The 27,997-nt window shown below is 40.1% G+C and overlaps 1 protein-coding gene across 4 annotated transcripts in view; it reads right to left on the reverse strand.

Annotated features, from left to right (window-relative positions):
* Nucleotides 1-1,204: 1,204 nt before the first annotated feature.
* The window catches only part of RMND5A (required for meiotic nuclear division 5 homolog A), a 62,777-nt gene continuing 35,984 nt past the window's right edge, over nucleotides 1,205-27,997 (reverse strand). The window contains exons 3-10 of one of the 4 annotated variants that reach the window (XM_059405650.1): nucleotides 26,695-26,829; nucleotides 25,061-25,161; nucleotides 12,604-12,770; nucleotides 11,421-11,586; nucleotides 8,595-8,697; nucleotides 6,803-6,957; nucleotides 5,575-5,662; nucleotides 1,205-5,040 (exon numbers count right to left, since the gene is read on the reverse strand). In XM_059405650.1, the coding sequence (XP_059261633.1) occupies nucleotides 5,599-5,662; nucleotides 6,803-6,957; nucleotides 8,595-8,697; nucleotides 11,421-11,586; nucleotides 12,604-12,770; nucleotides 25,061-25,161; nucleotides 26,695-26,829 (891 nt within the window). In that variant the 3' untranslated portion in view covers nucleotides 1,205-5,040; nucleotides 5,575-5,598. Of the gene's footprint in view, nucleotides 5,663-6,802; nucleotides 6,958-8,594; nucleotides 8,698-11,420; nucleotides 11,587-12,603; nucleotides 12,771-25,060; nucleotides 25,162-26,694; nucleotides 26,830-27,997 lie in introns of all 4 variants that reach the window. The other 3 variants (XM_059405649.1, XM_059405648.1, XM_059405647.1) reach the window with 3 other exon arrangements.

Consider the following 27,997-nt stretch of genomic DNA (forward strand, 5'->3'; position numbering starts at 1 on the left):
CACAGTCCTAAAACAGAGTTCAAAGCACACTAAATTTAACTTTTCTTGATGACTCAGGACTTAGTCATCAAGGGTAAATTTTGTTCAGTAGATGTGATCCTCACCTGTCCCTGAAGAGGGAGGGTACTTCTCTTAATAGGGAGGCCTCTTATCCAAGAGGCCCCTTATAAGGGAAGCCAGTTTTCTCACAAGCATGCAGATTCGGATTCAGCAGATCTGGGCTGAGGCCTGAGGTTCTGCATTTCTCGCAAGCTCTTGGGTGATGCTGCTGCTGCTGCTGCTAGAGATCACACTTTTGAGTCTGAGAGAGCCCCAAATGCTGCAGGGATAGCTGGTGAGGTCTTTGGCCAGGACGGCCAGGCCTCATGTCTACCACTGGAACCCACTGGCTCCAAATGCAACTGGGTGGTTCCCACACTTGTTCCCAAGTAGGAAACACTCTAAAATGTCAGATAAGAATGAGTCTAAAAAATACATACAAAAGCAGCACAAACAGATCCTGGGTCTCCACCATGTTAGCTTGTCACTAAACGGATCGACAACTCAGTCTGGCGTTCTCCCAGCCAATGCCGAACGCAGGTGTCCCACTCCACCAGCAGCCCAAGGACAGTGGCCCCAGGTCTCCTCTTCCCAGAGGAGACACTGGCACCCCAGCCAGAGAGTCCCAGCCAGCCAGAGGGCGCAGCACAGGGTACAGGAGCCTGTCCACACGAATGCAATCCCCTCCTAGCGACCAGGGATGGTGCTCCCCCTCCCCCACCTCTCCTTCCACTGCTGGTGGCACAGACACAGGATGTGCTGGTGGCACAGACACAGGATAGGATGGAGACAAAGAGGTTTTTTAAAATTCTTGACTCAGACCCTTAGCAAATACAGGCAGCAATGTTCTCTTCTTACCACTGATACCTCCAGACTCCCTCCCCCGTACCTCTGTGACCTGTCACGTTTACACAGACTGGCTCCACAAAACACTTTTTAAATGTGCATTTCTTTAATTTTTAAAAATATACACAGGAGAAGCCATGTGTTTTACATAGGAATACACACATTAACAAAGCATTTGTTATAGTTTTCCAAAAACTCTATTATATCAGTCTGAAATTTATAAATTAGGTATATCAGAACTTTTAAAGTCAAAATGAAGTCCCTGAAACTACTTGATATGGTGGACTTTGTCCAAAATCAAATGAACAGAGAATATGAATATGGTTTGTGTTAAATAAGGTTTATTGTTAGCTTTATTGCCTATAGTCTATAAGATGCAACTTTATTGTGCCTTTGCAAACAGGATACATTTCTTAAAAAACTGATCAAAATTTTCCATACATATAGCTCTATATGATAGATTACAGTGCAACACTATTCTTGTTACATAATTATAGAAATACTATAGAACCCAAGAGCACAGCGTAAGCAAAAGAAATACAATCCTGAGCCATCTGAACAAGATGATTTGATGAATCCTTTTAGTGTAAGTTTAGAAAACACGGACGAGGGGAAAAAAAATACATGCACGCTGCAGTCGTGAGCAAAATACACTAAATGCCTGTTCCTTGCTGGACACAGGAGGGGGGGGAACGGTGAGTCTCGGACACATGCACGCTCACTCACACGCCCGTTTTCTTCTGCTTCCCTCCCATCCCCGCTACATTCACTCCCACCCCTTCCCAAAAGAAAAGATCAGGCACTAAATCCTAGTGAACCCCACATCTGCCTTGCTGGAGAATGTGAAGTGACTGCTGAAGTAAGAGTGTAAGTCCTCGCCCACAACATGAAACAAAGCATGTGCTGTAAGCCCATTCCAGATGCTGCTGCCTCTTTGGAAGTAAACGAAGCATATGCTCACTACAGCTTAGCACTGTAGAGGGAAACATCTCGAAAACAAATCTTTGTTTTCTCTTCCTATCTCTTGAAGTAAAATCAACAGCGGAAAATTCACCCTAAAACTAATCGCCTCATCTGCTATTAAAATACATTTGTCATTCTATTTTTGGTATCTATTCAATTATAGCTCAGTAAAAACAGTTCATGCAGTTTGTACCTGCTTATGGTAAACACTATTGTACCACCATAAAGCCCACCCCAGCCGGACAGGCGTATGGAGCCCCAAGCCTTCCAAGTATGCGTTCCTTGCCAACATTCCCTCAAGACCACAGCATTCTAGTGTTACCAAGGATAATGTACGTAGAGTTAAGTAATGAAAGGTATTTGGTTTGCGTCTTCACCTTACATATCCTAGTGATGAAATTAACCAAACCATGCCTTCCCTGAAAATAACCTGAGTCTGCTGACTAAGCAAACTGACCAGCTTGACCGTCAGTCCGCTAATCAGAAGTTGAGCTGGAAAACCAGAGGGCTAATGTCTACCAGCAGCTTGTCTTGTGCGAATAACCAAGAGTCCTTGGTTTCTGCAGTATCTGTTGTCCCAAAGGCTGAACCACTGAGGTGGAAATAACTCACAGCATAAAGAATACTGAACAAAACTACAGGCCTGTGGGACTACCTGGAGAGAAAAAGGATCCTCATTCCCCACATAATTTGGTGTGGGGTTTAGTGTCTCTGTATACATCAGCTGCTACAGAAAAATCAAAAGATTAACTTCATACCTTTCTTATTTTCAATTAAATGCTCATACACTCATAAAATACTCATACACCCTATGAATATGAGGTGGCTCTTCTCTTCAACATTTTTTAAAATCAAGAGGCACCAATACCCGTTCATTTATGTATTAGAAGTCTCACATAATCACCACCAAAACAACAGAAATGGTATTTGTGATGATCACACGAAGGAGAAAAAAGACTGAAAGACAAACTTAGCCACTGTCCTTCAGGTTGTACTTGAAAGCACAGGCGCTCTGGCTAAATCAGAATGCAAGGTTCTAATAAGGTTTTATTGGTTTAGCATAGTCCCATGGCCTTCGTCCACGACTGATAAATGGAATGGTTCCTAAGGAAGCTGAGGAAACCACTCTGAAACTCTGTTTGCAATGTGTATTATTATAATGAGTCTGACTCTAAAAAAACCTTGGCTCTATCACGACCTTTTGCACACAGAGGCAGGGCATGACAAGGAGCACCCTCCCGCACCGCGGACACACACAGCCTCAGCGACAAGGTCCTGACACCACTCCTGAAGGTGTTTCTAGAGCAGAAAGGACAACATGTTGTATTTCAGCATCTTTGGTTAAGGTCTGGCCTTTTCAAACCCACCTTTCCTTCACATTTTCCCACCAATGTTTTGAGTCCATGCATTCAGTTAAAGGTCACAAGACATAATTTTCATGTTAAGTTGTCAAATCAAGAGTTTCAAATTTCTGGCCCTATCCTGCCGAGTAGACTACAAGGACCTTACATAAGAAACTCTAAAATCAAACGCTTCAGTTAAAAGCATGCTCCTTTTAAAGTTTCAGGAGCTGCACAGAAAACTGTCAACTGGATTCCCAACACTGGGAGATGGACAAAGCAGAGTTCTGGCTTTTGTTTTGGCCTTCAAAGTGGCCTGAGCCAACCATGTGAAGTGTCTGGCCCCCAAAATATTTACCACCAGCCTCTTGTGCGACATCTATGTTGTACAAATCTTACGTGAAGCCTAAATGTTTCATAAGTGTTAGAGGTGGAAAGGTGAGAATAAGTTGTGAGTAAAGCTAAATCTGGCCCAGTGAGAAAAAAAGTAGTTTAAAAAAAGGTACTCTGGATTGTAACTCAAAGGGAAATATAGGTCATAAACCAGGTTTACATCCTCAGCCAGAGTTGCCTGGAATTCTCTACCTTCTCTTACGGAGTCCAAGGAGCTTCTCTCTGCCTTCACTGCTTTAATGGAGAGAGCAGGTTTAGGGAGGGTTCCAAGAGGAAAGCCAAAACACAGAGCTAGAGTCCTGGTGGGGCCAAGACAGAGGTCAGACAGAGCAACACTCTGAGCAGGCCAGCCGCCATTCCCGGCCAACCAACCCCACGCAACGTAGCACTCGGAGGGAGTCTGACCACACAGAGCAGTCAAGCAGGGCTTTCCTGCAGCACCCCTTTCCTTTGAGACAAATCCCTGCTCTCCCAGATATACATTTCAGGACAAACCATGCAGGCCGGTGTATGACTGCACACGCTGACACTTTCGAGGGAACTCAGCACAAAACCTGTTTTCTCCCTCCCTGCAAAAGAAATCAATCTGCAGTTTAAAATGCAAAGTGTTACGGTCCTCTTTCCTTCTGCATTTTCTTCTTTCTTTGTTTTCTCATCAAGTTTTCCTACATTGATGTTTAGTTCCAAGTCAGATGAAATAAAGTTGCAAAATATTTGGTGATGTCCGTATAACATTCTTCTTATAATGAAGTGACTTAACAGGTGTAAGTCAGATGTCCTTTCCATGTAGTTCGTTCATCATACAGAGAAAGACTCTTACACATGGCTATTTCTGGACAGTGCATTAAATGAAGATACCTCACAAGAGAAAAGATCATCATCTGTATCCATTAGAGTAATATACAGATTCACAGCCAATGAGATGATACACTTTGTAGAAGAGAGGCATTGAACAGTATACTATTCAAATACAAAAACAGCAATAAACATATTCTGCACTACAGAAAATATGCTAACTTCTAACTTTAAGGATTTAAAGTAATGAGTCTGGTAACTGCATTTTAGGACTGGAACATGCTTCTTTCCTTCCAGATACACAATGTTTGATGCTGGTGCACATATATACACACACAAACAACACTGTGTCTGCGATGATATACAAATGAAACAGACAGCCAAGTCCTGAAGGCAGATTTCAGAGAATAGGGCTACCAAGACCAAGAGAGCAAATATTAACTTAAGAACACCTCTAACTTCAGAATTTCATTTTATTGAACACACTTTTAAAACAAGCACCTCTTGGCAATAAAAGAAAAGAAACAATAGTACCCCTTCCACTCTGTTCTAGTGGAAGACTTCTCACACCAACCTGCTAAATTCACGATGGAATTTGAAACAGGCAGCCCGCTGGGGCTACAAGCAGAGCTCAAATGCAGGTCTGCTGACTTCTCGGTGAGAGCTGGAGCAGAGGAAAACATCAAAAAGCAAATTGGGAATCTATCACAGCTTTCTTCCTTAAGCAAAAAAAATGCAAATTAGTTTTATAACCACAATTCAATTTTTCAAACTTTTTCTGAAGAATTTTCATTTAATTATGTATACATAACAGGAAGTAAAACTTTTTCACAAACATTCTCAAACCTTACAATTATCAAGAAATGACAAAAGTAAAAGCAGGAGAAATATTAAACACATGGCAGGGAGGTTGATTTCTGTTTCTGCTCTTAAAAAGTAAAAAAATCACCATATAATTAAGTACAAAAACCTGCATTGAATGACAACTGCTGGTGTATTTACTTGATCAAAAATGAAGACCAAGAATATAATAAAGCCCTATGATAATATTCATCTGGAGCACTCCCCTCAGTGTGTGTACACTAAAATGTTGGCAAAGTTTCTGGAGCATTAGCTTATATAAACACGGGAGTCCTCAGTTAGCTGCATTAAATGGAACGTTCTCTTCTGAAATGCGCCACAATTCAGTTTCACTTACAAATTGCAAATTAAAGTTATTTCTTCAGAAAAATATCTGTTTGGCATCTCCTGGACTCTGTTCCATCGGACAATATGGACATTTTAATCTAAAGACAAGAAAGAAAATACTGAATCAAGGAACAGGATCAGTACCGAGCATTCAATTTTCATCTATAGAATATCTCTTAACAATTACTTACACACACATACACACACACGCACAAATCTTTATCTTGTTCTGAGGGTTAACTATGTTTTCCCCTAATATAACAGCCAAACTCTGAAGGGTCACAAATAAACACCAATCAAGCCAGACACTAAACTGAAGGCTCCTCTTTAGTAGATATTAGTGAAAACTGTTTTGTAAACAAGACAAAGACAATGGTTTTGAAAACTGCTTTTGTGGTTTTAAAAGTCAATCCAATTCTTCCCCTCCAGAGTTCAGTTTCTTCCTGTCTTTACAGGAATTTCAAATGTACTGGTGACACAAGGCAGTCAAGTGCAGCAAATGTGACCCAAGCTGTGGCGTCAACAAGGCATGGAGCCTGTGGAGGGCATGCACAGAGTGGCATACTCCAGGCCCATCCGGCTGCACCAGAAGGGCTGCTGCACGGTCTGGGAAGGGCACAGGGAGCTTCGTTACATGCCAGGACCTTCTTTCAAAAAAAAAGACCTTACCATACCAGGTCTGAAATGAACTCCAATGAAAAAATGTTCAAACTACCTAAGCTAGAAATAGGCTTTTGAGACTTTTTATTTTTTTTTAATAAGGTGTGCCCATTATGGGTATAAAACTTATAAATGCATATACTCTTCTAATTAGGAATTCCAATTCTACAGTTTACATATCACATGTAGATAAAATATTTCACTTTATAACAACAGAAGTTAAAGTTTCATTGGTAAGGAATTATCACATTTCCATACAGTAGTCTACACTGCAGGTAAAAAACAATGGGGGCTCTCACTGTAGCATGTAAAAGACCTCCAAGATATACCATCAAGTAGAAAAAGCAAAGTTTAGAACCATATATGGTGTTACATTTCATGTAAAGGCAGGGGGAGCAACGACAATGTACTGCCTACCCCAAAAGTTAAGATTAAAAAACATGCTTGTAAATCTAATCATCAAATTTATGAACAAATAAAAAGGCTGACAAAAAAAAAAAAAAAAATCAGATACAACCTCCCACTAAGTTCCAGAAGAAAAATGTTTTTAACCAACATTTAAAAAGTCAGACACTTACTTGCTACCATTAAACATTTTATTCAGAGCATCTCTTGATATAATATGACCACAGACCAATTTCATGGGTGGATTGTTATCTGTTGTTTGCTGACGAAGAATGGGACAGGCAAATATAGAGTGATACCAGCACTTTTTACCAAGGTCCACTTCAATCTTAAAAACAGTAAAAAACCTCAAGTTATATTTCAGAAAACATGTTAATATGTACTGGGCAGCAAAAACATCAGTCTACTCATCTAAATTTAACTTTTTAAGCACTCTTACCTCAAAGAAGGGTAGTTTTAGGGATCCAAGTTTTACTTCATAATCTTAATTAACCTTCAAAATTATTTATAACACTACTTTTCAAACCAAATGATCATGTTTGAGGAGTCAAAGGGAAGGCAATGCTCTAGAAGTTAAACACTCTTGAAAACATGGCAGGATATACCCTAAGAGCAAAACCCACCAGAAACCCTGTTTTGTAGCACACTTAGCTAGGTGATAAAAATTCAGTGTAATAGTAATTCCTTTAAAGGCAGACTAGACAAGGTTTACTTTTGTGTAAACTTCAGATCTGAGTTTCTCATGTTTTGTGTTTAATGGTCCAGAGAAACCAGCTGAAACAAGAACTCGAAGCTCAAGTTCAGGAAGACCTTTCACAATCTGTCCTTCAGAGCCCATGGCAAGTGTATCAATTATTTCCCTTCACAGTGAACAAAACAAACAAAAGCTCTATAAATGTCAGTTCTTTGTTTCCTTTCCTTCTAAAATGGTTGTATCAATATAAAGTCTATTACCCAGACTCTTTCAAGAAAGCTGACAAAGTGTAACAGAATAATCCTGAGAAAAAAATGGCCAGATCATCACCCCCTCATTGCCTTACTACCCTGACACATAGGCTTCATAGGCGAATTCAGATTTCAGTACGCTCCATGCCAGTGCCAAATGTTAGAGATGCCCATAATGTAGCTGGGAAACCGCCAGACTTGCAGGCACCTGCTTCAGCAAAGCAAGTGAAGGCTCAAGTCCTTCTCACTTGTTCAAACGAGCAGCCATGAAGCAGGGGTACTGCCAGTATCCTGCCCACACCCAGCACTGGGAATGCACCTGTGTCTTCAATCAAAACAGATCTTCAACGAGAAGCTGGGGCAACCAAATGACAGTTACCAGCTGGAAGGTAACTGCACATAAACCTGTGCACAGGTGTGGCAGAAAAGAAGCAAAAAACCCAATGCATATATAGCCTATTAGGATCTCTGACACAAGCACGACAGGCATGAGAATTCTAGGCAGAGTTTCAGTGCCTACTGTCAGAGGTCTGGTGGAAACTCACATGCAGTGACCTTTGTCACTCCGTGCCATGACTACTACGGCAGCAAAACTGGAGTACCTACTAATGTGTCCCATGTTATCCTAAGCATATCAATGTTATCTCTAGTCTTTAATAGTCCCATAAAGAGAAGGATGGTCCCCATTTTAAAGATGGACCAACTACTGTTAAGAGAAGTAGTAGAGCTGGCAAGTGATCCGAGCTGATGTTTAAAATCATGATCTGTTCCATGAGCAGCAGTGGACACACAGCACAGGAAGGCCACTGATGACTGCAGGTGTCCCACTCAGTGCTTCCAAAATGTACTGGCTTCCCATTTCTATTGTTTAATCATGTCTACACATAAACGAATCCTGGCTGAACGACTACAATGCTGCTCTCTGGTTAAAAGGCAAAACAAGCATTTTAAACTCTTACTTAACATTTAAGTCCTTCTAATGGCAGGAGAAAATAAACAACCGATAGAAGTGTAACTCACGGGCAATTCATCTTTCTGGTTCCAAACTCCAGTGCACTGCCTCTGTTCAATCACAGCTTTGATATTAATTAAAGCCGGCAGCGCCACACAACCTGCTGAGAAACTGGGAGAGCAGAAGAGGACGTGTCAGTGCCAGGCCAGGTGGCAGACAGCCTGGTCCCAGGAAATGTCAGTTCCTCCAGACTCCATGTGCCGAGGGCCCTGGCCATTAGACAGGGCATAGGGCCCTCTGCTTTGCTGAATTAGCACCCCCAAAAAAGCTTTACATTTTACAAAACCACCAGATTCAACAGGCTCTGCTTATCAGTCATGAATGACTTTCTTTTTCTTTTTTTTTTTTTTTAAGATTTTATTTATTTATTTGACAGACAGAGATCACAAGTAGGCAGAGAGGCAGGCAGAGGCGGGGGAAGACGGAAAGCAGGCTCCCTGCTGAGCAGAGAGCCTGACGCAGGGCTCGATCCCAGGACCCTGGGATCATGACCTGAACCGAAGGGCAGAGGCATTAACCCACTGAGCCACCCAGGCGCCCCATGAATGACTTTCTGACACTGTTTTTGCACACAGACTAGGATAGCCCTGTCCACGGCAGAAGTGCTCATTTCTCAGATCTGGAAGCACTGGCAGCCAACTCTCAGCGGAGCCCCTCTTCAGGACCATCGTCACTTGAAGCAAGCCACCCGACCACGGTCGCATGTGATGGCTGCACCGCATGAGGACACACAAGCCCAGCTCTGTTGCCCCAACTGGGGATAATTCCACAGGCCCACCATAGCTCCAGAGCTCTCCAGGGAGGGGCATCACAGTTAAACTTACCCTCTGCCCAATCCTGCTGCTTTTATTTCCCCACCGGGGCCAATCCTAAACCCCTGCACATCAGTCTCCACCACGGCACAATCTGTTCCCCCCAGGACCTGGCCTGCGGCTGGTCACACAGTGTAATTAACTGCCTCAGTGTCCCCTGTGCTCAGGTGGAACAGCTGGTGGGACGCAGATTGCACCTTACCCATCTCTGGAGCCCACATGATACTTGGTACATAGCAGGGATTTGAAAACACTTGAGGAATTAAATAAATAGGAGAGAGCTAAAGAAGTTATTTTCTTAAAACAGGCTCATAAACTTCTTGGCTTCAGGACCCACTTACATGCTTTGATATTAAGAATCTTCAAAAGACACTTGTTTTTGTGGGTTATAACTACCGTTATTATATTAGGAATTATAATCAAGAAATTTTCAAAATATCAATTCATTTAAAATAATATATTACATGTTTTAAGTAACATTCTTACCCCCCCCAAAACTTCTATATTTTCCAAACCAAAAATGAATTTGTTAGAAGACTGGCACTGCTTTACATTTTTAACAAATCTCTTTAATGCCTAGCTTGATAGAAGACAGATGGATTCCTATCTCTTCTGCAATCTGCTGCAGTGTGCTCTTTCGATTGAAGTAAACGGGAAAGGAAAATCTAGCTTTAAACAGATATATGGTAATTTAATTGCCTTTCAGATAATTGTGATATTTCCCCTTTAATGCCACACCAAAACTCAACAAGGAAGAGTTTCTTAAGTTTAGTTGCAAAGTGGAATCTGAATCCTTATCATCGAATCTTTCTGTACCTTGCCACATAAAACTCCAATTGGCTGTCTCATACTGTGAATGAATCTTCTACTCATGCAAGACTTTGTAAGATCTCAGTGAATTAAGACTTTCTAAGTGTTAACACATTTCATTATACAATATCCAAAAACTCAAATTCATAATATCACCAATTCCATCAGCAAAGCTGTCAAACCCACAGTGGCAGGTACAAGTTTCCCAAAATTTCTTTTGTAGCTTAAACTCATGAATTTAAAAGATACAGAAAAACAGTTGCTTTCCTTGACATGATTCTCTTCCTACATGTGGAAAAATATCTGCCAAAAACCCAAGTGTAATTAACCCTAGTTTATCTTTTAGTGATTCTTTCAAGTAAGAACTCTTACATTAAAAAAAAAAAAGCAAAACTAGTTTATTGGCTCATAAAACTCAAAAAAACATACCGGTGTTTTCTTTCTTTTAAAGATTTTTTTTTTCCAAGATTTTATTTATTCACTTGATAGATAGAGATCACAGGTAGGCAGAGAGGCAGGCAGTGGGGGCCGGGGGGCGCGGGCAGGGAAGCAGGCTCCCACTGAGCAGAAAGCCCTATGTGGGGCTCGATCCCAAGACCAAGGGATCATGACCTGAGCTGAAGGCAGAGTCTTTAACCCACTGAGTCACCCAGGTGCCGCATATACAGGTGTTTTCTAAGACAAGCATGATACTTTGGCTTGAAGGGCTTTATGGTAACTTCCCACTTTGTAACACGGACTATAATAAATAAATAAAATCTTAAAAAAAAAAAAAAGATGTGTACTTAAAGGTCAGAATGTAATAAAACCAATCATTTTTTAAAGAACAGTGTTAAGTAAAGCTAGTGTGTCTTCAACTGCAAGTGTGTGGCAGAGTACAATGTGTGAGAGATACAGTGAGTCCTTCCAGACTTTGGGACCACTGCACTGATCTGGCTAAGGCGCAAGCAGTTCAAACCACTATTATTTCTGCATCATCTTTGCAAATGTCAACACAGTGGAAAAGGATGTCAGGGACAACCAGAGGTTCAGGGATCACACTGCTCTGAAACTGTTTCCCTGCCAACTGTGATGATCTCTTGAAATACCAACTGTATTCTTCCTCAGAAAGACAAATGTTTTCTTCAGGTTTAACATCAAGAACTAGACAAGAAATTAACGAAAACCAACACCAAGCAATGCATATTCCAAGAGCATGACCAATCTGCATACCTGACGCTGAGCGGGGACTCCACCGAGAGCCCCAGGAGGGCGCAGGCATCCCGTGTGAAGATGTCGCAGATGTCAGCCCACTGGTTTGCATCAAGTAGGTGAACATACGGTGAGTTCTCAATCCCTTGTCTCAGGTACACAAGGCTTCCCATCAAAACCTGAATGTCTATGCAAGAACAGCAGCAATTTGTAAGTGCAAATGATCACACCTGAAATGGGGGCTGGCTTGGGGGTAGGAGGCTGAGAAAGGCAAAATTCCCCCAACTGACAGAGCCTAACTCACTAATGATGTCTTTTTAAAATTCTCATCCTTAAGCTGGGTTTCTCCCTTCAATGAGAGAAAGGGGACGAAAACATAGCACTAAATATGAACCTCAAGTTACTTTATTGTTTTTTCTTTTTTTTTTTTAAGATTTTATTTATTTACTTGACAGAGAGTGAGAGAGCACAAGCAGGCAGAGCAGCAGAGAGAGAGGGACAAGCAGGCTCCCCATTGAGCAGGGAGCCTGTTGCGGAGCTCAATCCCAGGACCCTGGGATCATAACCTAAGCTGAAGGCAGTCGCTTAACCAACTGAGCCACCCAGGCGCCCCTCAAGTTACTTTATTCTTATACAGAGCACATTATAACTACCATTGTGTAGAGCAGTAAAATTGATAAAACTCATAAAGTAGGCCACACTGATCTCTGGCCATAGAACTGGTCAGAAGACCAGTATTCTCACACCGGCGCTCAGTGTCACTGGTGCCACCCTGGTGCACCCTCAGACACTTTGTGGGGCAGTAACAGCAACATGGGGGGTGACTCTGCTCTTTCTCATATCTCTTACAGATGGAATCCCAAAAATGCAATGTCTCTTTTATCCAAGAGGCATCAATGTTTTACTTTTTTTTTGTTCTAGGTCCCCCATCAGACCTTTTTCCAAAGTGATTATCATCTACAATTGTTTCAGTTCATTAGCAAATACCTATCACATCTCCTTAAAATAAACTTAAATCCCAGTAGTGGCTATAGGTCTATTCCAAATATCAAAAACATTCAGGGTCCCTGGGTGGCTCAGTCTGACTCGATTTCAGCTCAGGTCTCGATCTCAGGGTTTTGAGCTCTACAAAGCTCTCAGGGTTGGGCTCTACATCCAAACAAACAAAAAAACAAATATCAAAAACATCTGACTGCAGACTCACCTTTCTGATGATTTAGAGCAAATGGCTGAAAATTTTTAGCGTATTGTAATGCTTCTCGCTGATTTGTAGTTCCACCCATTAATAAGCTAATAAAATACAGTCTGTGTAGTTTAAATTCCAAGGAGCTGTTTTGGGCTATAAGCATCTCTCGATTTGAAACTGCCCATCTAAAGAAAAAGCAGAAAAGATTTTAATGCAATTAAGAGCATAGGCAAGTGTTAAAAACTCTTTGAAACCTAGCAATACAATAAAAGGGTTTGGTCTGCCATCTTGTGGAAATCAGTGGTAATTATCAACCCCCCCCCCCCCCCCGCCCAGAAACTTGTAAAGAAAATAAACAGAACTACACCCAAAGAGGCACTTCAGCCAGCAAAATCAAGAAAAAAAATACTAAGTCAGATGACAATTACATATTTAGTAAGGTTTTACACAAAGACAAAACTGACTCTGATGAGTCACATGGCATTTTTGGCACTATACAAGGGCACACTTTGAAGCAGGTGTTAGCCATGAGATTCACTACTACTCAATTGCCCATATCCACTACTCTTTTCCTGTTAAACTTGGCATAGTGATAAATGGATCACAAGACTCTGAATGAGAATCATCTATTTTTAGATTTTTGTTGGGTGCAACATTTTGTGCTACACTTTGAGATTAAAAACAGCAAACACTGGTATTTGCCTCAAGGTGCTTTCAGTCCAGATTTTTGCTTTCAGGCACATAAAACTACATATATATGTGCCAAAATGATTTGTACCAACAGTGCTAATGAGGGAAAGAACAATGTTCCATTCTGAATGATCTAAAGTACAGGAACACGGGCCTCTATAGTTGGGATAACCAATCTTGAGCTGGGACTACCACTCCAGGTGGGCGCTAGAGCAGAAATGTACCCCAGGCCAGCTGTTAAAATCAACTTTGCAACCAAGTGGTAAGGAAACATGACTTTATTTCTGTAAACATACTAAGATGTAGAAGCTCTTATTATCATATTCTCCTTTAATCTGACCTTTAGTTGGACAAACAGTCCCCACCTAACCCATTTCTTCAAGGATCGTTGGAACCTGTCTTGGTATGAATATAAACTTGGAATAGCTTTCTACAAATGACGAAAGTACAATGTCTCAGGCTATTCATAATGGATCAGCCGGCTGGGATTGGACCTCACAGAGCTGTACTTTTACAAGATCCTACCCTAAGGGCTGCACATGCAACATCAATATTCTGATCAACTTGTGGATGTATCCACATCTTAGAGTCCAATCATGAAGCTTTTCCAACCTAAAAAAGTGACTGTTAAAAAGATTCATCACCTGGACTTTGGAAATATTTATTTAAATGTAAGTAAGGCTTGAATCGTTACCCAGCACTAACACAAACACAGTCAAGCTGGAACACCAACTCTGGGGTAAATCTTGCCAACAACAACAAGGTACTTTGGGCAGCAATCTTTCATGAATGCCCAACATCAACCATCAGTACTGTGCTAGTTTGTCAGGCAACTTCTTGACTTCCAGTTCCAAGGAGTACGTTTATTTATTTATTTTTAATTTAATTCCAGTACAGTTAACATACAGTGTTATACTAGTTTCATGTGTACAGTGTAATGATTCAGCAATCCCCCATCACCTGGTGCTCATCTTGACAAGAGCTCTCCTCAATCCCCATCACTTAGTTCACCCAACCCCCACCCACTCCCCTATGGTAACCATCACTTCTCTCTCTATAGTTAAGAGTCTGTTTTTTGGTTTGTCTCTTTCTCCTCTGCCGGTATTCATAAATTCTCGAGTGAAAACACATGATATTTGTTTTTCTCTGACTTACTTAAAGCATTATACGCTCTAGCTCCATCCATGTCGTCACACAAGGCAAGATTTCATTCATTCTTTTTATGGCTGAATAATATTCCATTATGAATATATACCACATCTTCTTTATCCATTCATCTATCAACAGACACTTGGACCAAGGAGTACATTTAAATCAGGTTACTTACCAAAAGTTCATCCCACTCCCTCTCATTCATAAAAGCAGGAGTATGTTTTCCTACTAACAAGTAAGGAGAGGCAGCAAGCTTTTTCTTTTTTGTTTTGATATGAAATACATGTGTAAGATAGAGCAAAAGAAGGGAGCTAATAGAGTAACTACAAATTTTAATAAACAGAGAAAGGCAGCAAAGAAAGGGCAAAGTCCTTAAGTGGGCAATTCACAGAGGAAGAATCTATTTCACCTTTCCTAGACAGATTTTCAGGATATGATATTACGGGGGGGGGAAAGTTACAATATGCAGAAAAAATTAACTTCAAGTTGCCAGAATTTTTAACAGTAATGACTCCAGAGAAGCTGGATTGCACACATTATTTACCAACTGCTATGGCACAGACTACAACAACTGAACAGGGCACCAACTATTAGAGCAGCACCAGGAGGCTAGAAACAACGGGAGGGCACACTGCTGAGTAATAGCTAACAGCCATGCAGAGGACAGTGATTTAACATACAGTCTATGCTGTCCTATGTTTTCTAAATTTTCTACAATGAACATATATTACTTTTATAATTAAGAAGGTAATGATTTTTAAGCAAATGCAAAAGTAAACAAAAGTTCTTCCTTTTTTCACTGGAGCTTACTGAGTAATTGCAAATTACATTTCCTAAAAGTAATTCAAGCCAAGAATTATGAATTTAAGCTCTGCAAACTCTAGCTATATGTAACCCCTTTAACTTGCAGAGTTTACTTAGACAATGCAGTTCCTAATTCATCACTTATTTTTACTCACCTTCAAATTTAGCTATAAACAAGGCTACAAAATAATCGGAAAAAACTAACACGGCTAGTTCCTGACCTCCACCCCCACCATGAGAATTTTAGGAAAGTAAACAGATTATTTCATCACAAAAAGGAGTTGGAGGAATATGGGGAGAATGCAAAATCCAAATTCAAGAATATAAGTTATCATGTGTTTCTTAAATCATATTTCTTGACTTTCTATCCTTAAACAATGAATTATCTTCACTGAACTTCTGAATATTACACTAAGCCTAAATCTCACAAAGCAAGGGATTAGATTAACGATTTCTAAGCTTCTCCCTTTCTGGCAAAGTGTCATCTTCTAAACTAAGGATCTCTGCCCCCAAACATGTAAGCACATGTAAATAAGGACTAAGAGAAAAACCTGGTGTTATGGCACCTCTCCCTCATACTCCAAGACTGTACCCCCAGGTACCCATAACTGTATTTTCCTGACCCCAATTCGTTGGCCACAGCCAACTGGCCAGGTAAACATGGATTTTAAAGTCACACTCTTGGGGCGCCTGGGTGGCTCAATGGGTTAAGCCTCTGCCTTCAGCTCAGGTCATGATCTCAAGAGTCCTGGGATCGAGCCCTGCATTGGGCTCTCTGCTCAGCGGGGAGCCTGCTTCCTCCTCTCTCTCTCTGCCTACCTCTCCGCCTACTTGTGATCTCTGTCAAATAAATAAATACATACATACATATATAATTGTTGCCTATAAGCAAGTTCATCTATCCCTTATATCCTTTCTGATCACTTCACAATCCTGTATCTTTTGTTCTTTCAGTTCTTGATGGTTGCCTTCCTGACAATCATAATACCTGCCTTAACTGGTCTTTGAAATCTGGGTACAAATTTCGCAGCAGCATTTTTATTCATACCAGCAGCCTCCCCAGGGAGCTAAACATTAGTCAATTCGTGATGATTTCTGAAATGATGAAACCATCTTTGGCAGTAAAGTTCTTCACTCTCCTTGTAATCACTGTTTTCTTTCAAGGAGGCAACTAACTTCAACACAATCTGAATGTTAGCCAAACTGATGGAGGCTTTTTTTTTTCTTAAACAATCTTCAATCCAAACTAGTAGTAAATGTTCTGTTTACATCACAGGCAGCTTTCTGTTCCTTGCGCAATTTAAATTAAAAGATGTCAAAGTGCCTCTACCTTGGTTTTTATATTCATTGGGCTTTTTCAATATGGCGTATATCATAACTTCATGTAGGCCTATGTCTCATCCTAGTTTCACCTGACCACTGTCATTTCCCAAATCTTTCTAATCACATTCAATTTCACTTCTAGCAATTCATCTTTGCTGACCAAGCTCCTCTTTCTTTCTTTTCTTTTCTTTTTTTTTTTTAAAGATTTTATTTATTTATTTGACAGAGAGAGATCACAAGTAGGCAGAGAGGCAGGCAGAGAGAGAGGAGGAAGCAGGCACCCTGCTGAGCAGAGAGCCGGATGTGGGACTCGATCCCAGGACTCTGAGATCATGACCTGAGCCGAAGGCAGCGGCTTAACCCACTGAGCCACCCAGGCGCCCCACCAAGCTCCTCTTTCAACTATCCATTTCTGTAATATATTGTGGGTTCACCTCTAGGAGATGAGCAGGGTAAAAGGTGCTCAGTGACCAATCATGGACAGACCCGGAAAAAAGTGATGTGGTTGGCTGAGAGCATGATGCACATCTGTTATTTAGGCAGTGATCTGCGGACCCCAAAGCTGGGAGGACACTTGTAGTTTAATATACTGTGGTAACTGAAACCTGAACCTTTTTGTTGGGGGGGAACTAGTATTATTTACCTCAAATGTGGTAAATGAAATCCAGGCATACTGAAATTGTACAGAGACGAAAATCCATAAGCTCAAGAGAGAAGACAGAGGGGGAGAAAGAACATTTGACAGGGAGAAGGTTACTCTCTAGACACCAGGAAGGCCCAGAGCAGCATCACAGAGACAGATGCAATGCCTGAGGAACTCAGCAAGTCCATGTGTCCATGGCACCACTCTTAAAGAATAAGAAAGAAAACCAGATTAGTTTTCTTTTTCTCACCAAGATCCCTGTCCCTCCACTTTTCTTTCTGAGAGGAAGAGAGCTCGGATGGAAAACCAAGAGGTTTATGCCAGGAGGGGAAGTTATGCAACAGAAGGGTGGGTGTCGAGGGAGAAAGCAATGGTTGGCCAACAGGATGATCTAGAGGCGTTTGTCATGTGGTGTGAAGAATTAGAGGAGGAAAATAGCCATGCTGAGAATAGAACGGAGATAGAGGCACTGGCCAAGAAAAACACACACAACACATACAGATAACCTGATCTAGCAACTTTCATAACCACTGAGTGACGTGTCCAGGTGAATTAAAGCTAGTCTAGATAGAAGACCTGTTTGCTTTATGACATTAGAAGCCATGATTCTACCTCCCAATGTAGGGGCTGGTTAATTTTACAAAAGCAAAATCAGACAAAAAGTGAGCAGTTGAGAACAGAGTTGAAAACCTCAAGGCCCAGGCTCAATTACCACATTTTTAAAACATTCCTAAATAATCTCTCCCATCCACAGAACTCTAGATGTCCTTTCTCTGAACTTCTCACATGACTCATCTCACAATCTACTTGATAGGACAGCTTCTGGTCTTCTATATGGCAGGAACTCAGGCTTGCTCATCTTGGCACACCCCCTTCCTTTGAAGGGGGAATACTGACAAAGAGTACAGGTTAGTAGAATCAACTATGCATGGACTTCAGTCTCAGCTCTGCAGTGTGAATTTGGGCAATCTGTTACTCAATTCTCTAAAATCTGTTTCCTTACTGTAAAATGGGGGACCTCAAAAGGGTTGTGGGCATCAAATGAGGGTGCTATTTTAAAGCACTGAGCACGGGGACAAGCACAAACAGATATTCAATAAGCTGCTTAATTTGTATTTACTGAATGGATGAACTCTAATGGTTCTTCAAAGTCATTATTTTTAATAAGAAATTTATACATAAAATACAAGAATTATTTGGGCACTTCCATGTAATATTCAGTGCTCTTCTGATTTTTATAGGACCAACTGTGTGAGAATACGATGATATGCATTTAATTCTCTTCAAAAAATTGTCAGGTTTTATTTATTTATTTGACAGGGAGGGACAGAGAGAGCACAAGCGGGGGGGGGGGGGGGGGAGGCAGAGGGAGAAGCAGGCTCCAAGGAGCCTGACAAGGGACTCGATCCTAGGACCCTGGGATCATGACCTGACCTGAAGGCAGATGCCTAACCAATGGAGCCATCCAGGTGTCCCAAAATTTGTCAAGTTTTTGTAGCTAGAAGTTCACACTGAATATTTGGGTATTTAATTCGCTGAGCAGGAATAAAGGGTAGAAGACAGTCACAGGCTTAATTAAACTGGTACTAACCAAATCCAAATAGTACAAGCACAGGAAACTACGAAAGCGTGAAATATAACTGGCCCCCAAAACTTAACCCGCTGTCTATAAAGCAACAGAAGACACATGACCAAGACACATAAAAAACTAGTGGAAATATTAAGGAATAGAGTGCTGTATTCTGGATAATGGCATTTCCAGAAGAAAACATATAATTTTTAATTTTTAAAAGAAAACAACTAGCATGATACCACAACCAACAAGTTAACTAAAACATTCAAATGAATTATAACATCACTGTCTTTTTTTTTTTTAATTCTGCTCCCAAATCTCCGATGTGTCCAATGAGAGCACCATCAATTTTAGAACTATTTCTTGTTTAAAGAAATACTGTAGGAAGGTCACTAACGTCACAATTATCTCTGTTCACTGCATTCTCTAATAAAGAGATCTTTTGTGCCTCTTCCGTAAAAAGACCTCAAAACAATACTACTGACTTCGGTGACTAAATTAGAAGCAACCCACATCCACACAATTATCCCACAAAGCATTAAGCATTAATTATCTTAACTGCCAGGCCTCTGAAAAGACTTGGCATATTGTTAGCTCCATATTTAGAATTCCCATGTTATTCCAAAAATAATTAAAACAAGATCCCACCTCCACAGTTAGCTGTTGTCCCGCAGGAACCTAGCTGACAGCCTCATCTGTTTACCCCTCTCCTCTCATAATTTTGCCAATCTGGGTCGGTGTCTATTTCTGGTAATAATGAAATAAAAATACCTCTTGTCAATGCCCACAGATACTCCACTACAACCTTTCACTGTATTTTAAAGGGTTCACAAATATATTCTTTTTCTGGTCTCCTTTAGGGGCATATTCGGGGAGGAGGGGGAATTCTGGGAAATGAATGACGTTTCTTTACTCCACAGATGTGGACTTAGCTGAATGTTACTGGTGACCAAGTCAAGTGCTTAAAAAATTCAGAGAACGGCAAAAATGACAAAAATCAAAGTTCAGCCAAAAGAGTTAGAATCCTGTAATTTTGCTTTAGAGACCAAAAAAGAATGGCTAACATTTCATTTCTGAGATATTTTCAAATGGCAGTTTCTCAGGTACGGATTGAGTCCATCACTGAAACTACAAACATTTTACTCACCTCAGAACTGGTGTGAATCTCTGTTCTTCTTACATACTATTTTAAAAACAACACAGACTGTAGTATTACACCTTTGGGTCTACTTAAGAAAACAACACACACGCATTTCTAACCTGAGCCTCTCAGTAGTACAGCATCCAGTAAGAGTCTCTAACAGCTGCATGAGGCAAGGGGCCGCCACACTGGACAGCACAGGTCTACACATTAGTGTTGTTGTTGTTTTTTATTTAATAAAAAGTACTTAAATATGGGGCACCTATGGGCTCAGTCAGTTAAGTATCTGACTCTTGATATCGGCTCAGGTCATGATCTCAGGGTTGTGGGATCAAGCCCCGAGTCAGGCTCTGCACTGGGTGCAGAGTTGGCTTGGGATTCTCTCTCCCACTCCCCCAACTCACATTCTAAAATAAAATAAATAAATCTTTTTGCAAAAAAGTACTTAAATATGACATGCATTATTTACCGCTAATTTCCTACCATAAACCCAAAAGGTTTTACGACCTAAATCAACCTAAAAAAGAGATCAGCATTTTACAAACCAACTCCAGACTTTTTCCTTTTGGTTCCCATTCCTGGCCTACTTCAGCTCCTTATTCTTTTAAACACTTAACCTCAGGGACAGTTGGTTTCATTTTGCTCTTCTTTTTAAGATTCCCAATTCTTCTACAGTTACGGTTCACCCACTCATTTTCAATATGCTCAAGTCCTTGGTGAGGATAAACCCTACTCCTCCTGAAGAATACCTATTGAGTTAGAACTGTACATAAACTTTTGCTAGCAATAAACACAAAACAGATAACAGAAAATGATGTTATCACCCTATGTATTTCTTCCCTTTTGGCCTTTATAGTCCACTGAGCTTTCTTTTGTATCCTTTCCACTGGGTACTTCTCTCCATTTTTAATCAGCTTCTTTTTAATACAGGAGCTCCTTCTCCACCACATTAGTGAATGGGCACGGCGAGTTAAAAATGTATGCCTCAACTTACCTCTTCTGCCTTTTCAGAATTAACAACCACCCTGAACAAAACAAAACAAAATGAACAAAAACAAAAACTTAGACTCTGGGAAATAATCCAACTTGTTCAAAACTTTGATTACTTTTCTCCAATGGTGTATCTATTGGAGCCTTCTTTCTTCTGTGGTTCTATGTGGCTATTAAAAAAATGCCTGAGTCAGCAAGACTGCCCACCTACTGGAAGCCAAAACTAAAAACAAGAAAACAGACAGCTTAATCACTGTCACCCTCATTTCCAGTGACAGTCAAGGCTCTCTGATCAGGTACCATAGCTTGCTCCCTTCATCTTCATTTTCTAAAACATTTCTAAATATATAAACTGTGTTTTCTTCGTTGATACTACAATTTCTTTAAGTCTGGCAAGCATTCTCTTCTCCCAAGATCCAACATTCACACCACAAAGAGACCACAGTACAATGGAAAGCTCATGCCACATCCCTCTGTGGTTATTTCTAGCCCCCCACCCCACCCCAGTCACCCAGTCAGTAGGCTTGGAGATGGGAGTCCTCTCATTTTTCAATAGCCTGCCTGATACCGTTCATGGCCTGTCTAATCTAAAATCCTTCTGTGGTCTAAACTAACAAGATTATCTCTATCTCCTCTGAAAAATTATTTTAACGTCACTCACTCTCTCTCATAACCATTCAGTCATCTTCTATTCCCTCAGAGCATTCTACCAAGGCTTTCCAAACAGGAGTCCTAGGAGGCCCCTGGGCCTGCTTCTCAGTGTTGAAAAACCACATTTCCAAGTCTGCAAGCCAGATCATAGGCTATGGCAAATCCACCAAGATAATACTACTCTTTGAAACACCTTTAGGAAGGCAACCAACTGGCTTCTCCTGAAGATAGAGAGCACTTTCAAAATGTCAGTAATGGCACATGTCTACAAGGACATAATAATTTACCTTTATTCTCTCATTGAACTAGTTACTTTTGGCTTTACAGTTCTATCTACCCATGAAGGACGGGGGTCATGTCTGTTCCAAGTTCTTCTTCAAACTATTCCACCATTTATTGAAGTATGGAATAAGCTACCTAAGTATGTACCATACTAGGTGCCAAGAAGAACTGAAAAAATAGATAATGCAATCTGGATGAGAAGAAAAATCTGTACACAAACTCAGAAATATAAGGGGCAGGAACAAAAGAGTAGGCTGTGTCCTAACTAGATCTGTGTATATAATTAGCTGTTCTGCCACTTCTCTCTGCCTTAACACCATTCTTTTCTGCCTTCTTTCCACTGTCTACTACTTGTAAATGATAGTTAATGCTCTCCAAAGTTCTTCCATGGCCTCTCTCCATACTAATTTCTATGGTTGGCCCCTGCCTGCCTTGTGGAACTGCTGCAGCCCCTCCTGGGGGGGTTCCAGGATCTGCCTCCCAGCATGTGCCAGCAGAAGGTGCCAAACAAGTGAAAGATACTCTCTGCCTTGTATCTGACCCAGAATTCTCCAAACTGATGTCCCATATTTTTCAACTTTGGTTACAAACTGAATGAAGTGAATTCTCTATACCTTGCACATTAAGGATACTGAGGAAATACCTGCTTTGTATGTATCTACCAGTAATGGGCAAGAACTGGAAAAGTCTGAGTTGCTGTAAGAGACATTTCTATTAAGCTATCATTTCAAAACGTTGGTTCTGTAGAACTCCAATTTTGTGGGTTTTAGTGTTTGGGGGGATGGGAACAAGAATAAAAATTCTTTGGTCAAATACACATGGGAATCAAGAGTTTGGCCAAGTTAAATGAGTCTCTTTAGGATTGCTGATGAACCCTGGAATGTGCTAAAGTCTCTTGGAGAAGAACATTCAGGGGACATCATGTGAAGCATTTTTCACGTGACCTTTTGATTCCATATCCTTTTCTTCCACAAAGCACTTCCAGGCCTCGATCCCTCCTATGTAAAATGAGTACTTATTTCATAGGGTTATAATGAGGATTTAATAAGTTAATACATGTAAAATGATGAGAACAATGCTAAGTACATAATAAGCACTCAAGAAGAGTTGACTATAACTGCCACTACATTCCCCATGCTGACACTATTTAATATGCCAATATTCCCACTTTTTGTCAAAAAGTGAAAAAGTGTTATAAATTTTCTTCATTCCAAAAGGAAAAAGCCTCGAGTACTTTGAGAGCTGAGGTGGTCTAAATGCTCAGCACAGTCTCTGGCACATAATAAGTACTCAATAAAAGTTTGATAAGCCTGAGAAATTGTGGATAAATGACTATTACCTTGAACAGCTCAAATATATGTCCAAATCACTACAAACTACTGGGAAACCCATACATTTCTCTGTTTAGGATCCCTCACTCTTCTCTATAGATGTTTAATCGTATAGGTGAATATGAAAATAGATAGAAGAGTGGTTGGTTGCCATATTCTGTTTAAGAGTTATCAGTGGTACTTGGCAGAATTTAATCCCCCAAGTACATCAAAATCTAACATCTGCTAACAAAATAAAATAAAATAAAAAAACTGTAAAGGTAATGTGCATCATACACAATGATACTACTATTTGAGGTTTTGTTTAAAATTAACATATAATGTATTATTAGCCCCAGGGGTACAGGTCTGTGAATCACCAGGTTTACACATTTCACAGCACTCACCATGGCACATACCCTCCCCAATGTCCATAAGCCAGCCACCCTATCCCCCCCCCCCCCCTCCCCCCAGCAACCCTCAGTTTGTTTCCTGAGATTAAGAGTCTCTTGCGGTTTGTCTCCGATTTGTCTCCCTCTCCAGTCCCATCTTGTTTCATTTTTTCCCCTCCCTTCCCCCCACGACCCCCCACCTCGCCTCTCAAATTCCTCTTATCAAAGAGATCATATGGTAACTGTCTTTCTCTGACTGACTTATTTCATTTAGCATAGTATCCTCTAGTTCCATCCACATATTTGACATCTTTTAAAGCTACAGTACCTACTTGTCTCACCTTTATAATTTATACAGGATTTTATCATTTATAAACTTATACAGGAATCTATCTCTCCATGTTCATCTGAGTTAGTTTCAGAACTTTGAAAACTTTTTAAGAAGTGATAAATGATCAGAAAGAAACTAAGCTACGAAGAATTAAATCGTTTAATGGAAGAAAAAATTGGTGCATTTTATAAAAATCAACAAGGATCTTCCCAACTTTTTTTTTTTCCAGAAAACAATGATCTCAAATACATCTAATTTTAAAATACCAGAATTCTATCACTAGAACCTCATACCAGTGTCCCTATTCCTATCACCCAGTTTCTTTCCTTTATTTTATGAGTTTCTCTTTCTTTCTTCTTTAAAACCTGGTAATCCTCACATTAAAAAATCCTAGGACAGGGGTCGGCAAATTATGGCCAAGATCCAAATATGGCTTGCTGCCCATTGTATACACCAGATGGCCAACATGGGTTTTTTGGGTTTTGTTGTTGTTTTGTTTTGTTTTTTTACATTTTTAAAGGGCTACAAAATAAATCAAAGAAGAATATACGGCAGAGATCCTATGTGGCTCACAAAACCCAAAATATTTACTCTGGCCTTTTACAAAAAACTCTGCCGATCCTGCTCTAGGGTACCACAGTTTACTCAGTAATTCAAGATAATTCATAATAATATAAGTTCATAATGCATCATTACATTTTACAGTGACAACTAGCACAAAACTCCTTCATAACAATATTTGCAGTCTTCATGCGTATCATTTAGTTCCAATAACCAATTAAGTTGTTTTTTTAAAATGCTAGCATAGAACCCCACAAAGTACAGAAGTTCAAATATCAAACTCAGACCACCCGAATGATAGTACTTCCCGTTATAATGCTAGTCTAAAGTAGTAGAATAAGCTTGGATATAGGAAACCTCTTTCCTCTCTTGCGAACTCAGATCAACTGATAAAGAAAGCTCAAACCATTTTCTCCTATTTGTACATCCTCCATTCTTACTTAGTTAAAAGGAAGAAAATATTTCTCCCTTGCTTTTCTCTGAAGTCTCTGAAAGTGAGTGGTATAGATGTATGTACATATGTACATACGCATATATATGTATATCTCAAAATCTCAAATGTATTTTCTAATTAGGTTTTCTTATAAAGAGTTCTCCCCAAATACTCAAAAGAAAACAAACACAGAACTTACTCCAAAGCAGGTCTCAGAACTCTGACTTTTAATGCTTCTAATATTCGATTTAACTCCACAAATGGTTCTTTCTGACTTGGGTCTACAGAAAGACCAGATTCCTGAAAAAAACAGAATGATCTTTTGTTAGCAGTAATAAGATAAAGAGACATGGTAAAAACATATTCTAAATTATAAAATATGGGTTGGGCCATTAAAAATAATTTTTTAACATGTATTTCTATGGTATAGACTAATGACTGAGCCCTACCATCATTCTTTCCAATAGCAATAGAATCCCTATGTATTCCATACAAAGTTAAGTACGTAACCGTATGGAATAAAGCTGTGTATGACTTTATGAGAGTAAATTCTGGGCAGTGAAACATAAACATGTACTCTTAGCCCCTTTCTGGAATACCAAAAGGTGCAGCTAGATTTCTGGCTGCTGTCCTGGATCATAAGGACAGTGGACACCTAAGGAACAGCAGAGCTATAAGGAAGCTAGGGCCCTGAAAGCCTCCTGCAGCACAGCTACTATATATGCTATGAATGGCTTACCACCACCTATTTCTTTGCAAGAGAAACAAACTTTTTTTTTTTTTTTTTAAGTCACTGGTATTTTGGGTCTTTGTTACTTATAAATAAACTTAATCCTAATTGACATAACTCCTTTCAGGAAATTTACAAGGAAACATACAAAATTCCCGTAAGGTACAGAGAAAGACCTGAGTTACTGTTTTTCTGAATTGTTTAAAATAGAAGGTGTGCCTGGCTGGTTCAGTTGGTAGAGCATTCAACTCTTGATCTTGGGGTTGTGAGTTTGAGACCCACACTGGCTATACAGAGATTACATAAAAATAAAATATTTTAAAAAATAAAAAATAAAATAAAATAGAAAAGGCTTAAAGGTTTGGTTTACAGACTTGCTTTAAACTATTTTATCTTTATAGTCCTTCATTCTTCTAAATGGAAAACACAACAGTTCATGGTGGCTTAGAACAGAGTCTGAGGATGTCAATTTGGGACTGAATCCTAGTTCCTTCACTAAGGAACCTGTATGGTCTTGGGCAAAACCACTTCTCCAGACCTCAGCTTCCTTATCTACAGAATGGAAGAAATTTCTAGCAACTTCTACCTCACAGGATTGTGGTGAGGAATAAAGGCAGGGATTGGCTTGTGGACTCAATACACGGTAGCTGCCCCCCATTACGACTAAGTGATCCTGGTAAACTATTCTGAGATCCCTAGGCTCATGTCTACTAGCAATAAAAGACAAAAGCTGCTCACCTTCAGTAAATTTTAGCTTAAAACTCATTTGATACACAAAATGCTACAATTTGGGCCAGATTCTTTTCTTCTCTGCTATCCTACCCTCCCTATTTAAAAGAGGAAATGGAGAGAGTAGTATCACTTTTGACCCCTTGGTTGATGAGCTGGGATCAATGTGATAGGGCAGGAATAAGGAAAAAACAATTCAAATAAGAAGTTTTAGGACTGTCGTTTTCACCAATTAAAAAAAAAAGACCTCCTAGTAAAATGAGGTCAGGATACTTAAAATATTAAAAATCTATCCACAGCCAGAAGAAGATTCAAAGACTCCAAGGAGCCCCATCGTTTCTGTTTCATCTCCTCACATGCCGGCACACAGTTACCTGGCAGAGCTCTTCAGCTACATCCAGCATTCCTTGTCGAAAGAAGTGTTCCACCATCACCTCATTGAGAAGCCTCTGACTGTCTGCCTGCCAGCAGCCATCTATTCCCACACTGCTAATGTCAGAATCAAAATTCTGAAAGAAAAAAAAAGAAAAAAGAAAAAAGAAAAAGATTCATGAGTTGACTAGGATATATCACTTCATATGATTTTCACCCAACCTAACAGAAAAAGTGCCCTTTGTTTCACTCAAATATCCACAGTAAGGACCCAATTCAAATCATCTGCAGCCTATGAAAGAAGTTGTTTTCTAAAACTTACCACTCTCATTGATTGATCATTGTTAGAAGAGTAAAGGAGTACATTTTCAGAGGGTATTTTGGGAAAATACATACACTGAATGATTTCTGTGAATAAACTGGTTTCTACACAATACAGTAATATTTTCAGGTATACAGTGCTACCTATAAAAACTTGTTCAATGCAGCATTGTCTAACTGGAAAAGAGAAAACCCCTACGTCCAACATAGGATTAAATAATCAAGGCACACCCCAACAACTGTCATGCCAAGGTAGAGGTTGGGGGTGGGAGAATGGCCAGGTAATTAGGAGAGCAGGCTCTGAGGCTAATCTACCTGGGTTTGAATCCTGGTTCTCTAACTAGCTCTGTGATCTTGGCCAAATCAGTCAAGGTCTTTGAGACTTATCTTCCTTATCTTAAGTGGAGAAAATAACAATACCTTCCTATTATGGGCTGCATCTTAAAATTCCCATGTTGAAGTCCTAATTCCCAGTACCTCATTAAAGTAACATGAGGTCATTATGGTGGGCCCTAATCCAACAGGACTGATATCCTTATAAAAAGAGAAAATTAGGACACAGTAAGTACAGAAGAAAGACCCATGTGTTATGGACTGAATATCTATATGTAATCTCCCCCCCACACACACACACTCTTCAAATTCCTACACTGAAGCCCTAACCACCAATGTTGCCATATTTGGAGATGGTCTGTGAGGAGGAGATAAAGGTTAAATGAAGCCATAAAGGTGCGGCCCTAATCCAGTAGTGCCCGTGCTCTTATATAAGACAAGAGAAAAACACCAGAGTGTTCTCTGTCTCTCTATCCTGTAAGGACACAGTGAGAAGGCAGTCATTTATAAGCCAGGAAGGAGGTTGTCTGCCCTCAATAGGAAATGAATTGGCCAGCACCTTGATCTTGGACTTCCCAACCTCCCGAACTGTGCAAAAAATAAGTTTCTATTATTTAAACAACCCATGGTATTTTGTTTTGGCAGCTCAAA

The sequence above is a fragment of the Mustela nigripes genome, chromosome 7, assembly GCF_022355385.1.
Source record: "Mustela nigripes isolate SB6536 chromosome 7, MUSNIG.SB6536, whole genome shotgun sequence".
Classification (NCBI taxonomy): Eukaryota; Metazoa; Chordata; class Mammalia; order Carnivora; family Mustelidae; genus Mustela; species Mustela nigripes.